This window comes from Osmerus eperlanus, chromosome 9 (genome assembly GCF_963692335.1).
Source record: "Osmerus eperlanus chromosome 9, fOsmEpe2.1, whole genome shotgun sequence".
Taxonomy (NCBI): Eukaryota; Metazoa; Chordata; class Actinopteri; order Osmeriformes; family Osmeridae; genus Osmerus; species Osmerus eperlanus.
In genome coordinates this window covers 13,715,906-13,730,900 of record NC_085026.1, presented here as the reverse complement: position 1 = coordinate 13,730,900, position 14,995 = coordinate 13,715,906, and the positions used below count along the sequence as shown (strand labels likewise).

Genomic DNA, 14,995 nt, shown 5'->3' with positions numbered 1-14,995 from the left:
ATGCAACGTTAGGAAGACAGATACTGGTCACTGAAGAGCGTGTAGGAGCATTTGCATGCCCTCAGCCTCTATTAGACATAACCAGTTAGGAGCTGACAGTGACAATATGTTAAGAACTGCATTTCCTGGTTCTAAATGTTTAAGGCATATTTTCCGGCACAGATTTGTATTTATTTATAAATAATTAGAAGCTCCCTTTAAGAACACTCTCCATTCGTAGTAATATCAGTGTATCAATCCAAGCACGATCTGGGCCTGGCATCTGCTGTGAATTGTCATAATTTCTCACTTGTCTCATTACTGTAAATGACACAAACTATTCTTCTCCAGTTTATTACTGTCTCTCAGGAATAGCGGCATTTGACTGCGTTCTGACAGACCATTTTTCTTTGTGTAAATGCCTCTTGAATGTCTTTCCCTCTCCGCTGTCCCTGTATGCTGTGCTAAGTGTTTGGATGTGGTCCACCATGCTGCCACCAGGCAGCATGACACGTTATACTCACAGTAATGACTCCTCTAACACTGCTCTTGAGTGTAAGCATCAATCTAGCTGGAGAAAGACATTGAGAGAAGGGGGTATGGGAGGGAGAGAAAGAGGGTGTGTGTGTGTGTGTGTGTGAGAGAGAGAGAGAGAGAGAGAGAGAGAGAGAGAGAGAGAGAGAGAGAGAGAGAGAGAGAGAGAGAGAGAGAGAGAGAGAGGCTGCAGCTTCAGCATCACTGGAATGCATCACAGCGCCTGGGTCGAGGAGCTGCACTAAACTGCGAGCGCACGTGAAACCAACTGATTCCGAACTGGGAGCGTGTTTCGGTTGTTTCCCCAACTGCATAGATGTGGACGTAAAGGTGGCAGAAGAAGCTTCGTTCCAGGATCCTATGTAGACAAGTCATGGATTATTTTAAACCCAACACTTTGTTTCAAATAGCTTTCAGCGTCTTGATAGGTAAGCAGCTGAAATTACGCAATTTTGCATGAAGTATGATCAACCGAGTCACGAAGGGAATAAAGTCACTTTCTGAAATATTGATGCGGTTTAGCCATTTCTGGTTCATATTTCTGAGTTCAGCACAAACTTTTTAAAAACTTGATGAGAAAGTGAATTTTTTCTTGTGATTATTTTCCTGAAATGGAAGGAATTCCGTCTCATTGTTCTCGCTCCATCAAACTCACGAGTCCCAATTCATTAAGAATCCAGCGTGAAACCAATAACTTGAGGGCCGTGTAATTCACCCAAAATACACCCTTTCCTGCGGGAAATTGCTATCGATTTCAAAACGAATTTCTCTCCTCAAAGATATTTTAGTGCTTGGTCAGTGGGAAAGTGAGAAAAACCATGTCCTACTCGCACCAAACGTAGGACACACAAACAATGTTTACGCTTCAATATATTACATCTAATCTTAATCTAAAAGCCTACACCGATAAAGTAAAAAGGATGTGCCTAAAAAGCAGTTTAAAAGATTTGTCCTTTGAAATGCGCCACTTACACTTCACACATTCTCAGTTGTTGTCTATCATTTCAAATAAATAAAAAGGGATAGTTTAGAATGTTTGGGTGCCAGACTTTAATCACCAAGGATGTGCCTAAAAAGCAGTTTAAAAGATTTGTCCTTTGAAATGCGCCACTTACACTGCACACATTCTCAATTGTTGTCTATCATTTCAAATAAATAAAAAGGGATAGTTTAGAATGTTTGGGTGCCAGACTTTAATCACCAAGGATGTGCCTAAAAAGCAGTTTAAAAGATTTGTCCTTTGAAATGCGCCACTTACACTGCACACATTCTCAATTGTTGTCTATCATTTCAAATAAATAAAAAGGGATAGTTTAGAATGTTTGGGTGCCAGACTTTAATTAAATGTTTTACTTAATTTACTCATTCATGCCTGAAGTTTATTCAATTTAATTGGATCTGAATACAACCATGAACACTGATTTGTTGTCAGCTCGCCTCTGCCGTGCTACGGTTGCCTGGTTGCAGCTGCACGAGCGCTGCCAGCATTGGGCTTCTGTATCTAACGCACTTCCTGCCATTAAATGTATATTTTGACAAACTGTATCAAACTGTCTTGAAAAAAGCTAACAACATCTAATTGGAAAGGATGTAGGCTTATGGAAAGGATGTAGGATGTGACTTAGTTTAAACTAAGTCACATATATGGACAATTAAATGTGAGTTATATACATGTGCATATTGGTTCTATTATGGACACAGTGGTGCTCATATCAACACCTTCACATTCTGAAACATAAATTTGAAGTTGCTATGCATTTAAATATATCAAAGGAAAACACTAAGAAACACTGAATTCAGACATGAAAAAGGACAAACTATGAGCTCAATTGGCTCAAACTCCTCACATGGAATTGATTATCTCCTATCCTTCCTTACATAATTCTAACGTTTAGAGAAGTAGGCTTCCTGTATGAATCTCAGATCTTTAGTATGCAGCCCGGCAACCCCACCATGGCTAGCATAAAACCTGGCAGCAGGAAACTGCTGTGACCACAGACCACCGGTGTTGCCATACAGTACGGGTTTGAGTGAGACTGCTCCTTTGTTTGGGGTCAGACTCTTGCTTTTAGTAAGATTGAAGAAAACCAACACAGCAACGAGGAAGGACCTTACAACCTGATTTGAGGTTACAGTCGAGCGGTAACACAATCATTGATCCATGAGAATACGACTCAGTGGAGATGCTCTTCTTACGTAAAATAATGAAGGGGAAGGATTCAGTGTCTTGGAGTGGATTGTGTTGTAGGCCTCTAAGGGTGTGTAATGGAAGAAAGCAGATAAACTTAGCGAATTGTCATCTCAGCAAGAGTATTTGTATTTGACGAGGGCCCATTTGACCCAAGTCTGGTGTATGTCCATGTCTGATCTAGTGGTGAAACTAGCTGGAATCAGAAAACTACTCAATCACTCAACTCTTTCAAACTGCATTCTCCTTGAGATTTTCATTTTATTTGATCTCTACACCCCCTCTGGTTTGCTGGGTCTCTCTCCCTTTAAGCACTTCTGTGTAAGTGTTCTGTGAAGAGAGAGTACCTGCAATACTACCTTTCACATCCATACACACTTTGAAAGGCCACATTTACATTTAGTCATTTAGCAGACGCTCTTATCCAGAGCGACTTACAGTAAGTACAGGGACATTCTCCCCAAGGCGTTGTGTCCTAAGGACACAACGTCATTGGCACAGCCGGGAATCGAACCGGCTAACTTCTGATTACTAGCCCGATTCCCTAACCGCTCAGCCACCTGACTCTCCATTTAGAAAGATCAAATTAGATTATTTTTCCATTTGTTGAATTCAGTGGAGATAAGATGACCAGTAAAGCAAAGCAAGTCTACTAGGCAGTGTGGCACAACTGTATGATAGTGTTACTTAGAACTTGAGGTCATAGGCCTAGACTAACCCTGCAGTGACTCCAGTCTAAAATGTGGAAAGAGTGGGCTGGTTAATTGATTGCGTTTGGCTAACATGGTATTGATTTTACAGAAGCCCTGAGCTGCTCGTTAGCAGACTTTGTACTAATGCAGTGCGTGATCTTGCCCTAGCACAGTCACATTCTATTGACACTGAAGGTTTGTCGTTTCACTGAAGTGAGGGCTTTTTGGAGAGTGCTGTAGGTGTTTGTGGAGCGTATGAGGTGGCTCTGAGGTTAAGACGTATAAGCCTGACAGTTGCCTCTCCTCCTGGGTTAATGGTACAAACGGTTCTGTGGTTGGAGTTTGGAAGAGCTACCTGCTCCGTGCCTGTTTTGTGGGTTCTAAATGGACATGCCTCATTTAGGGACAGGTCTCCTTCTATGATTAGGTTATCTAAGAATGTCATCTTCTGGGACTCATCAAGGGACTTTCTTGAGTGTGTCTCCCTGTGGGAAACATGTCATTTTCTGGGTATGTCTATTTGGAAGTCACTCTTCCTTTGCAAGGTGTGACTCCTTCTCTTCCTGCTGGACATGTGTTAGATGTTAGATCCAGCTCTAATTTCTGCTCTAATCAGTGTCAGGTCTCTCTTCTGACAGAATGGCCAGCTGGATCACTGCCATGGCCATGATGTGGGCTTCACAGAAGAGTCAGATGAAGAAACAGCTGTGTCTCTGACCCAGCCAAGGATGCTATGTGCTTTAGCCCCAGACCACTAAATTGTGCTAGGTGGCTTTCAGGCTGTGATTGAACTCATTGTGTATTTTATTTTGTCTTATCTGAATCCTTTTGGCACTCTGAGGACACATTACTCAGTGAAATCACAGATGGTCTTTGTTCATCTGAAAAAACTGTCGAACGTTTCATTTCACTGATGTGCTCAATGTAAAACACTATGAGGAATGGAAAACACTTCTTCTTCATTCATCATAGTGAGTTAGGCCTTTTTTTGTTCAGTGTTACATTTACTACAGACAGTACATACATAAGTGTGTTGTAAAATATTTGAGAATATTGTTTTTATACTCAGAACACAGAAATACACGGTAACAAATATATTTTACGTATTTTTCCCAGAAAAACAATGTACACAGTGTACATCCCAACCAACACAAAGTTGCACATACAGTGGTCTACATACAAAACAACAGAATAGTTTACTGTATAGTGTATACAGTTACATTATTATTATTTTTCTTTGTATTTGCCGTAATGTTATGGCGTTATTTTCTAGGACCATGTTCATGATTTCAGTTTCCTGTTCAGGAGACAGAAGACGTTCCCGACCACCTTGCGTTGGTAATCTTTCAGTTCTGCCAAACAAATAGTAAAATACTGTAAATACTGTGTAGGAATACAAAGTAGGAATACATTTTCCAAATACTTGAAACATACTTTATTTTTACAGTCCTACAGAACAGTCCACAGGCAATACTGTACTACTGTACTCATTGAGTACTGTATTGATATGCAGTAGGCCTACTGCAATTTTGTAGTGAGAGTAGATTTCTTACCTATTCTCATTTCGGAAAGTCCGGATGATGGATGCTACAGTGTACCTGCTCAAATTTGTCGGTACTCTTTGCCCAGCCTCCCTCATTGTTAGACCATGGTTGTCTACATGGTCAACCAAAGCGGCTCGGATCTCCTCAGAGATTATGGTCCTTGGCCTTCTTCATCCTCCCCGTCCTCCTCCTCTTACTCTCACTCCTCTGCCTCTGTTTCCAATGTTGGCATCCATTGCTCAAAAACAGAAGAGGTCACCTGTTGCCCTTTTATGCTAAAGCTCTGATTGCTAATTGTAAAACTGTGTGACAGGTGTTTGTGCCAAATGCAGAGAATTGTGTGTAGTGTTTTGAAAAAAGTGTGTTTTAGAACTGCAATTTGAGTGTAAAGCAGGAATTGTGCTTGTAGTTTAGCAGAATTGGTTCATGGGGTTGGTGCATGAGTTACCTGTTGTGGTCATTGTGTCTCAAGTACCAGTATTTGTGTGTAAACAATTGAGAAAAACTGTAATTTAGAGCAATGGAAATAATCAATCTTGATTGGCTTAGCAGAGAGAGTGTAGAGGGAGCAGGGTCTGTTTCATAGCTCAAATATACATCAGCACACCACTGCGGTGGCTATTGCAGTAGAGAAAACAGACCCAGATATCAGAATGTTTTCATTATGACTTGAGGCCAGGATTGTTTGGTGACGACATTGTTCATAAATTCTTTCATAATTTGTGATGATAAGTAAGCAGTATTTGTCTCGCTGCTATCTAAATATACATTTCTTCTCAAAGGACCAGCAGTCAAATTGCCAATACTTAATGAGATTGAGTAGTTAAGTAAACTCTATTGGCACATACTCAGAATGTGTTTGTATGTGTTTGTGCATGTTTTCCTGCACTCATGTGTTGATTCTTAGTTCCAGGCTTGTGTCCCTGCCTCTTTCTCCTGCAGTATGAAACGTCTGTGGTCAATGTTTGGGAAAACAACTGAGGGGTTTAGGGTCCATATAGGCATGAACCTCTTCAGACTGCTTTGTCACATGTGGAGAGCAGAATAGTTTCATAGCAGTTGTCTGGCAGGGAGGCTTGGCTCTGAATGAAAACAGAACGTCTCAATGATGCTGAGGGGACACAGAAAGAACCGAAGTGGATTGTCAAAGAAACCTGTTGACTTTTAGGGAAATTGTGTTTGCAAGTCTGTGCAGCAAATGGTGTATTTTCATATTGATGCATATTGATGCATATTAATGCCTATATTCAACATGCAAATATTTTTTGGGTATTGTCAATTGCAAACATCTATACAAATCTATGTTTGTTTTAAGTGAACTTGAACTACAGAATTTACATTGTGTAGCTGTATAGATGCAAACATCTATACAAATCTATGTTTGTTTTAAGTGAACTTGAACTACAGAATTTACAGTCTGTAGCTGTATAGATGCAAACATCTATACAAATCTATGTTTGTTTCACTTAAAACAAACATAGATTTGTATAGATGTTTGCAACTATACAGCAGCTCAGACCTGATCACAATACAAGAAGAAAAGTCTTCCACCGTGCCATGGGTTCCAAATGTACATGCTATCAATGTAAAGTATCAAGAAGTAATTATCATATAAACATTGAGACAGAAGAAAGCAGACAGACAGACAGACAGACATATAGCAACAGACAGACAGACAGGCAGATAGCGACAGACAGACAGACAGACAGATAGCAACAGACAGACAGACAGGCAGATAGCGACAGACAGACAGCAACAGACACACAGACAGACAGATAGCAACAGACAGACAGACAGACAGACAGACAGATAGACAGACAGACAGAAGGAATTAAAAACATTCATACAGATAGATAGACAGAGACAGGATGTGTGTGAGAGAATGTTGTGGTTTTTCAGCGTAAAAGGAGAAGTACAGCGGCCAAGCAGACCTTAGCGAGCGTATCTCATTTAATCCAGACCAAGCTGCAACCAATTAAATGATAAATTGAATTATAGGGCTTAATTATTTTGGAAATGCCAGGAGCCTGCTTCATGAATGGGCCCTCAGAAGTGTTGCAGTAAAGGAGCAGTGTTTTAGTTTTACAGCAGTTCACATATATAGGCCAGTCTCTGAGTTTCTTCTGGACCATGCTGTTCTGACCAGTGGGGCAGAGAGATACTAGCAGGTGCCACTGTCCTGTTACTTTGTGACAATGGAAAAACCAGGGGCTATACTTGCTTCACCATCCGAGGATGAGCGCATAGTGTGTGTGTGTGTGTATGTGTGTTGGTGTAACAATTCTTGGTAAAACCAAGAGTCCCCACAGGGGACTCACAGGGGACTCACTCTATCCCATAACAGGGGTTATAGGATAGAGGTTAGGGATAACACAATTTTGAATTGGACTGAATTGTGGGTCTTCACAAGACAGAGTAAAAAACGAATGTGTGTGTGTGTTTCTGTAGCGCTAGCTCTATGTGTTCCTGCAGGCCCAGCATATGAGAGGTACAGGTAGAGCTACTAATATCACCAGCCCTACTGAGCGTGACAAACCAGGACAAAACCTATTTCCTCTGAGACTGGATATATCCTGTGTGTCACTGTCCTGTCTGCCCCAATCCCCAGATTGTGATGTCAGATATCTTGTTAGACAGATTGATCTGGTGAACAGCATCAATTTTCACTCTGGACAATGCTGCAGGAGTGTTTCTGCTTGTTGATTGGACGAGGGCAAAGGTGCATTCAGAAGGCACTAAACAAAGATGATTTTTGTGAAATTGAACACGTTCTCCCGAGGCGGCTTCTCAGACTAGTCCGTACCTACTGTGGCCTGTACTTAGTGTGTTCTCTGTTGATGATATCCTAAACAACGGACCAGTAACATTTTCCTGGTCTGAAAGCAGTTCATCTGGAACAAAGACAAAAATAACACCTACAGCATAATTGTGTGTGGTGGCAAGAGACAAGGAGCCAGCTAAATAGACAGGCAGGCAGAGAAAAAACAGACAGACAATTCGAATTCCGGTGGAATTCGTTTTGGAATTCATTCTGTGTTATCATTGGTTGGTCTCTGTTGGTTCAGTCTTCCTTGACTTCCCATCGGCGGCTTGAATGTCTCTGGCAGAGACCCTAACCCCATTCTCAAGCACATACATTGAAAAGGGTTTGTTAGTGTCTCTGCCTTGAGAATTTAGTTGGGGTTAGACCAACAGCATGTTTTTTTCCAACCTGTTATTAGAGCTGGTGCAGTTCTACATTGATGGAAAGGATAAACATAATTTTTGGATTGAAGGATAGAGAGGGTTCCGTAATCAAGCAGCCAATTACATAATCACAGAAAACACTACCATTTGATAAGTTAACTCAAACCAGCGCAATTCAAACACCCTTACGTAGCAAACAATTATCCATGTGTAAGCACTAACAAGCAAATATACTCAACAAGCAATCAGGGGTTTGGAATTAATACAAAGGTAAGCTCATCTGTACTTTGAAATCATGGATGCAAATATCAGAGGAAGAGGCAGAATTGTCAGAATGAGAGGAGGTGGACAAGGGAGAGGAAGAGGCAGAGGAAGAGTAAGAAGAACAACAATCTCAAATGAGATCCATGCCACACCATAACAGAAATCCCTATGACAGAACAACCTTCTCCAAGCCATGGAAGAAGCTTGTGGGGACATTACTCTGGAGTCATGTCAGGCATGGCTCAAGCATTCAAGGGCATTTTCCCTGATGTTTGGCTAGAGAAAACATTGCCTGTGATGTTGAGGAAAATCTCTGGCCTGATCCTGGTCAGAGAGAGGATGCTGACCCAGAATGAACAGTACTGTAGTGTACTCAAGCCCTGTTACCCAGATAAAAATTATTTGTTTATTTCCTTGTTTTTCTTAGCCTTTGTTACCCAAATTACAATTTACAGCAATGAATTTGTGTTGTTGACTACAATAACAGTACTACTATTTGCATAATGTGACCGCTACAGTAACAAGAGCTCAACATGCAATTTCTGTATAATGTAAATAGAAAATAAACAGCCTGTAAGAAGGACAATTGCAGTATTTGTGAGTTTCATGATTTACCTCATGTCAAATTCATGAGGTGGAACATATCTAAAATTCAGGGACACATTATAGTCAATGGTTCTTAAAAAACTTTTTATAATAGTGTTTTCAATTCCTAACATCAGTGTGTAAAGGGTATTCAGAAGCTTGAATTTATTTGAGGGCTTTGTGTGTATTTGAAGTTAGATATATACAACAAATAATATGGTTTTGACGACAGTGTTTGATTTTGGATCAAAAGTCAAGGGTTTGGCCAAAACAGTGTAAGTATGAAGATGTGTGTTTAGAGTTTGGAGAAAACACAGTACACATTCAAGAAATGTGTCTTAGCAACTGAGAAAAACTGTATTCCAAGGTCAAGAGCTGAGGTTTGCTTGGATTAGAAATAACTGTGAAATTAGTATTGCTGCCAAAGTGACGGTCCAGAATACAGTATTTTAACCCATGACACTCCACTCTTCAGAGGATGATTCTACCCTGCTGCTGACCTCTGATTCAACCATGTAACACTCAATTAGACAACAAACAAATGACATGTGAGTGTGTGTGTGTGTGTGTGTGCGAAAGAGTATGAAGCAAGCATAACATACCAGTTGTGTTTAAGAGTTAATGGGTGAGTGTCATTGTAATGGTGAGGCTGCTTCTGGATGATTTGTCAGTCCGCATTTGTCAAAATGGCTAAGGAGCTGCACAGATGTGTATGTGTGTGTAAGAGAGAGAGGTAGAAAGATAAGGTGAAAGGTGCGTGTGTGTGTCCTATGAATCACTCTTTCCTGAGTTCCAATCCTAGCCTGAAAAACCATAGCTGGTTTGTATTCAAGGTCAAACAAGCTACTTTACTCTTAAAACCTGATTGATGCAAAGATGAACACAACAATTATGTGTATATGAAAAAAAGAAGTTATTGTGGTTCCAGCTGAAAACGGCACAAAGGCAATCAGTACAGGGATAAATGTTTCTGTTCAGCTCAACCAGTTGAAGTTGCTGATCTTCTGACAGGTTGGCACAGAAACAACTGTGGGATCAGTATTTTCGAAGAAGCAATTGAACTGTTGATCCAAACTAGCTTCTCTGGACCTGTTAGGCCCTTCCTGATTTGAGTTGTCAAGCTGTCTTTGGAAGACAGAGATCGTCCATCCTCATTGCTCTCCTTTAATTACCCTTGCCTTATCACCAAGGTAACACTCCTCTCTAAAAACTGATGCAGATGTTTCAGTGATGCTGTGTGTGTGCATGTTTGTGTGTGTTTGTGTGTTCATGTATGTTTGTTTTGTAGGCGATGTTGCTGTTGGATGAGCAGGTTCCTACTTGGACCTGGTGCTGAGAGTTCAAAGCTAATGAAGCTGAATCTGAAGCTGCAGACATGCTGGTGATGTTCTTTACTTCAGTGTTAGTGTGGAGGAACTATAAGTTCTCATAAAGGGCCTAAAAAAGGCAAAATAACTCATTATCATAGATTACTCACTACAAGTTTATTGGTTTTGTTTTATGGAGGTGGGACCTTTGTAGTTATGGCGTGCCAAAACATTCCATGTGCTTTCAAAGGGTTCTCAAATAAATGATACCCGATCATTCCGTTCCTGTTGTTTTGTGTTGTATAATTGTATTCTGTTAGGTGTTTTTTTTTCTTTCCTTTTTTTAGCAAAAGTAATCAAGTTATAGCTCTGGGTTTAAGCATCTGCAGCACTCGCCCCCCCCCCCCCCCACCCCCACCCCCAACCCCAACACACACACGCTCGTCTCCCCTAGTGCCCTAGATCTGGTCTAGTGGTCTGATGGTGGTGTTTCTGCGATCCATTTTTCTATCTCTGCCTCTTGTACCATATAATTGTGCCTTTGGGTTTGGAAGATGCTTTTGATTACTTAGAACTGAACATATTTGCGAGTGATTCATATAAAGCACTCTGTTCATCCAGTCCATTATTCGGTCTGGCTATGGCTGCTCATTGAAATACCGAAGAGAGCAAGGAGGACAGGAAGCTAGCTGGAGGGAGGTGTGTTTAACATTTAGGCTGACGTCAGCTGTCGTCATGCCACTGTGCTGCCATCTGTCTCCTAAGCTTAGTCTGTCTTTATTCATCGTCTTCTAAAGAGCGTTGTGTACATCTGGGTGTGAAATGTGCTGTGTAAAAAAAATAGTATTTTCCATCAGCTCTGTCAGTGGGATTTACAGTTTTCTGTACCTTGAAGGAAAACCTAATGTTAGTCTCGATCTGGATGCAGGATGTAGCTCAAAGGGATTTTCAAGGCATCTTTTTTTGCAGAAAGGGTCTAAAGAAAATGAAGAAATAATATTGTGAAGTACATTTAGATTATTTCTAACCTATGGGGTGGGAGTTGTGAGGTTGGGTTCCAATACATGTGTTTACAGTAGTTTTTTTTTTATCAGACCTCCACAAAGTTCATGGAAGGTGTGAGGAAAAACAGCACACATGCTATCAATTAAATACTTTCCAACCCTGAGATGCACTATTATCAAGAGTAAACAATCCCATTGTAACCTGGGGTTCTCTGATCTCTCTGATCTCACCCCTTCAGGCTCTACCTTTGAAGTTTGACTGGATTTGGAGGTTATGCGCAAGTGAGTGTGTCCGTCAGATATGCCATTCTTCTCCACATTCCTCATTCTGAGAGTATTGTATAGACCACAGCTCCATCCAGTCCATATATATAGGTAATTGTCCAAATCAATTTTTTTGTGTGTGTGTGAGCCAGTGTCCTCTCTAGTGGATGAGGCAGTATATGTATCAAACAGGTGCAGTCAAAGGAGATTAAATAGTGAGAGGAGAGGAGGAAACGAGAGGAGAGGAGAGCAAGGATAGGATAGATAGAAGAGCAGTTGCGAAGTGGTGTTGGCTGGTAGGAGCAGTATTGCAAAGAAAGCCCAGCTGTCTTTCTGTCAGACATCTGATGTGCTCCTTTGCCTAAGAGGACCACAACAGCTGCACCTGCAGACAGAAACCAGACACCAGACACCCATGGATTATAACTCACACACACATACTCTGGACCAGTATCAATATTGCTCTAACTGCTCTGCTTAATGAGCCCAATCTTTCTTATCTCAGAGAATCTAATCTTACACTCCTGTAGAGATATTTCACAATGAAATGAAAAGACGTTGCAAAGTGGTCAAATAAGATAAAGACCAGGATTTGACAGAACTTGGTTTGTCACACTTAACTCATTTTGTCAAATAGTTCAGTAACTAAAATATTAAACAAACCAAATGTTTAGCAAATGATAATATGGTCGACATTATCCGATCGAATGAGTTACCAAGACTGATTTCTCATTTAATGTGCAATAGAAGCAAATACTCAAGACTCAATGTAGCTACAATGTACAATACTTAATCCAGAATTGATTGTCAAAATGAACACCCAATCAATAGCTTTCCATTGACATCATGAAGATCACATGCTTTCTTGGGGAGGCTTGCAAGTACATTCTATTCTGGTATCTTGTGTTGATAATTGTCTGTCTCCAGGCTTGGGTCTCAATCTTTTTATAGGCAGCATCACCGTATCCGGATCCCTTAAGAAGGCACCATGTCCTCTTTGTGTTCTGGTGGGCATTCAATCCTCATCAAAGTCTGTTGTTATCAATCAGCCTTCAATAATATCACCACTCCGGCCCCACCCATGTGACCCAGCCGGACACAGCTGACAACAGGCTGCCCATTGTCCTGCTGCCCCTCCTCTGAGATATCGGCATGACGCAGGACCCACGTTGGTGTGTTGATGGTGTCTGTTGTCTTCTGACCCCCTCTTTATGATCTTCCTGTCTTTCCAAAAGAGAGAGAGAGAGAGAGAGAGAGAGAGAGAGAGAGAGAGAGAGAGAGAGAGAGAGAGAGAGAGAGAGAGAGAGAGAGAGAGAGAGAGAGAGAGAGAGAGAGAGAGAGAGAGAGAGAGAAAGGCCCACTAATGGTCAACCACCCCCAGGGTGATGATGATCATCTCATGTTCGGTTTCCGGTCATGAAGACAGTCCTGTTTCTGTGCGACCATGTTTGTCACACTCTCAAGTGAAATGAAGGCGTTTCTAATTCTGTCAGTCTTTTCCATAATTAGCCTTATCAGCTCAGTAGATTTATAAAATAATTATTTCTGCTGATCTCCTTATTTGGGAGCCCAGATGTAAAGTGTACAGAATGTGTAGCCTGGGGCTTTAAAATGATCCGACAGGGATGAGAAAACATGAGTGTGGCTTCATTGAGGTGTTTATAGTTGGTGACATTTTCCTACGCCTCCAGGGCTTTGGGAAACTGCTAACCCTCTCAGCCCAAATATTTTTCCCTGGAGATGAAAATATTCTTTGTTGTGCTTATTCTCAGCTGCCAACTACTTCTGTTCACTTCGGCTTTTTAATAGAAGCAATCTTTTCTTCATAATACTATTATTCTGTTTCTGTTGTGTGTTTTATTATCTTTCAGTGTGTTGATTTATCTGGTTTTAACTAGTCATGCTGACGAAGCCTCCATGGCATCCAGGGTGAAGCTCATTCAATTAAATTCAAGTTCATTGTCATATGTACAGGATACACAAGTATACAAATACAATGAAAAGCTTTGTGCCACTGAGCTACTTACAACAGTGCAGTTTTTAATAATTAAATAGATAGTACCGGACAATAATAACAACAAAAGATAAGATAATAATAATAATTAATTTAAAAAAATACACAATACTCACTGACCAATGTAATGAAACAGTGAGGGTAGGCAGTTGCAAGGTGATTATAATCATCGTATCGTAGTGTCAGATGTAGAGAAATATGACATCCTGAATTTATGTTTGTGTGTGTATCTGGCAACCTGGTGCCAAACATTACATTATAAGCAGTTTGAGGGGTCTTTAGCTTGTCACGAAGTTGCTGACCAGCTTTAAAAGCTGTGGCATTTAATAAATTATTATCATAAATATGTCTTATTCCCTAAAAATGCTCAAGGTAACCCAATAAAGTAAAAAAAGGTTGTTTGAATATCATGTCAATAAATACAGTTTTCCCAAACAATGTATACTCAATTGAACAGGTTTAAACTGGTTTATGAGCCAAGTCATAAACCAATTTCATGCAACTTTAAGGAACAAATACTGAGTTAGCATTACAAACAGCAATGAAGAGGTCTGTCCTCTCAGACAGCATGAAGCTGAACCAGGAGGGTTAAAGGTAAACTAAGCATTGTAAAAATCCTACCCAGTAAATGGAGCAAGTACCCCGCAGGTCTGAGATGTAGATATTCTTCTTCTTTTCAGTGCTTGTGGGTATTGCAGCACAGATGCTCAGCCAGTGATTTAAGGTTGAGCAGCTGTTTGTTAAGTCAGTGACGTCCTAAGTTCAATCTAAATGTACATTTTAACTGAAGCAGCTTTATGCTTATATATCGGGACAGGCCCTATGATGTTCATGGTCTGACTCAGTCTAAATGAGATACAGCAGACCAACAGGTGGCCGACCCTGGAATAGCGCTGACCTTTACGCTGCTGACCATCTGACTGTGCTCCACTGTGCTATCAATACGATTATCATCAACTGCCTTTCTTTTTTCTCTCTGCCCCTCTTTCTCTCTTTCTCCATTCTCTCCCCTTTCTGTTATTTTTGCCAATGTCCCCATCCTCTTTCCTTTTGCTCTCTCTTTTTCCCTCTATTTCCATCTCTCTGTTTGCTTCATTGTCTTTGGTCCACCACTCCCTCCCTCCCCTCCCCTCCCCAGTCAGCAGCTCCTGTCATGCTTTACTGGACCGGTCCTTGGAGGAGAACTTTCCAGACCATTCGCTGCCTCCTCACCTGAACCCAGAGGATGACAGCCACAGTAAGACTAGATACATCTCTATAAAACTCTTTTGGTTTGTGGTACAACCTTTTATAGAGATTAGACCAACATTTAGTTTTTGAAGTTTCTTCCATCATTACAAGGTTTTATGAAACTCTTTTTATTCAGTTCCTACACTCTCCATACTACACTGTTTATATTAGCTTGGCCAGGGTCACTTTAGAGTGTATTGAGAA

General features: G+C 40.8%; 1 protein-coding gene across 2 annotated transcripts in view; it reads left to right on the top strand.

Moving 5' to 3' along the window:
- Positions 1 to 702: 702 nt before the first annotated feature.
- The window catches only part of ltk (leukocyte receptor tyrosine kinase), a 38,466-nt gene continuing 24,173 nt past the window's right edge, over positions 703 to 14,995 (top strand). For both annotated transcript variants that reach the window (XM_062470255.1, XM_062470254.1), the window contains exons 1-2: positions 703 to 941; positions 14,700 to 14,798. In XM_062470255.1, coding sequence (XP_062326239.1) covers positions 887 to 941; positions 14,700 to 14,798 — 154 coding nt within the window. In that variant the 5' untranslated portion in view covers positions 703 to 886. The remainder of the gene's footprint in view (positions 942 to 14,699; positions 14,799 to 14,995) is intronic.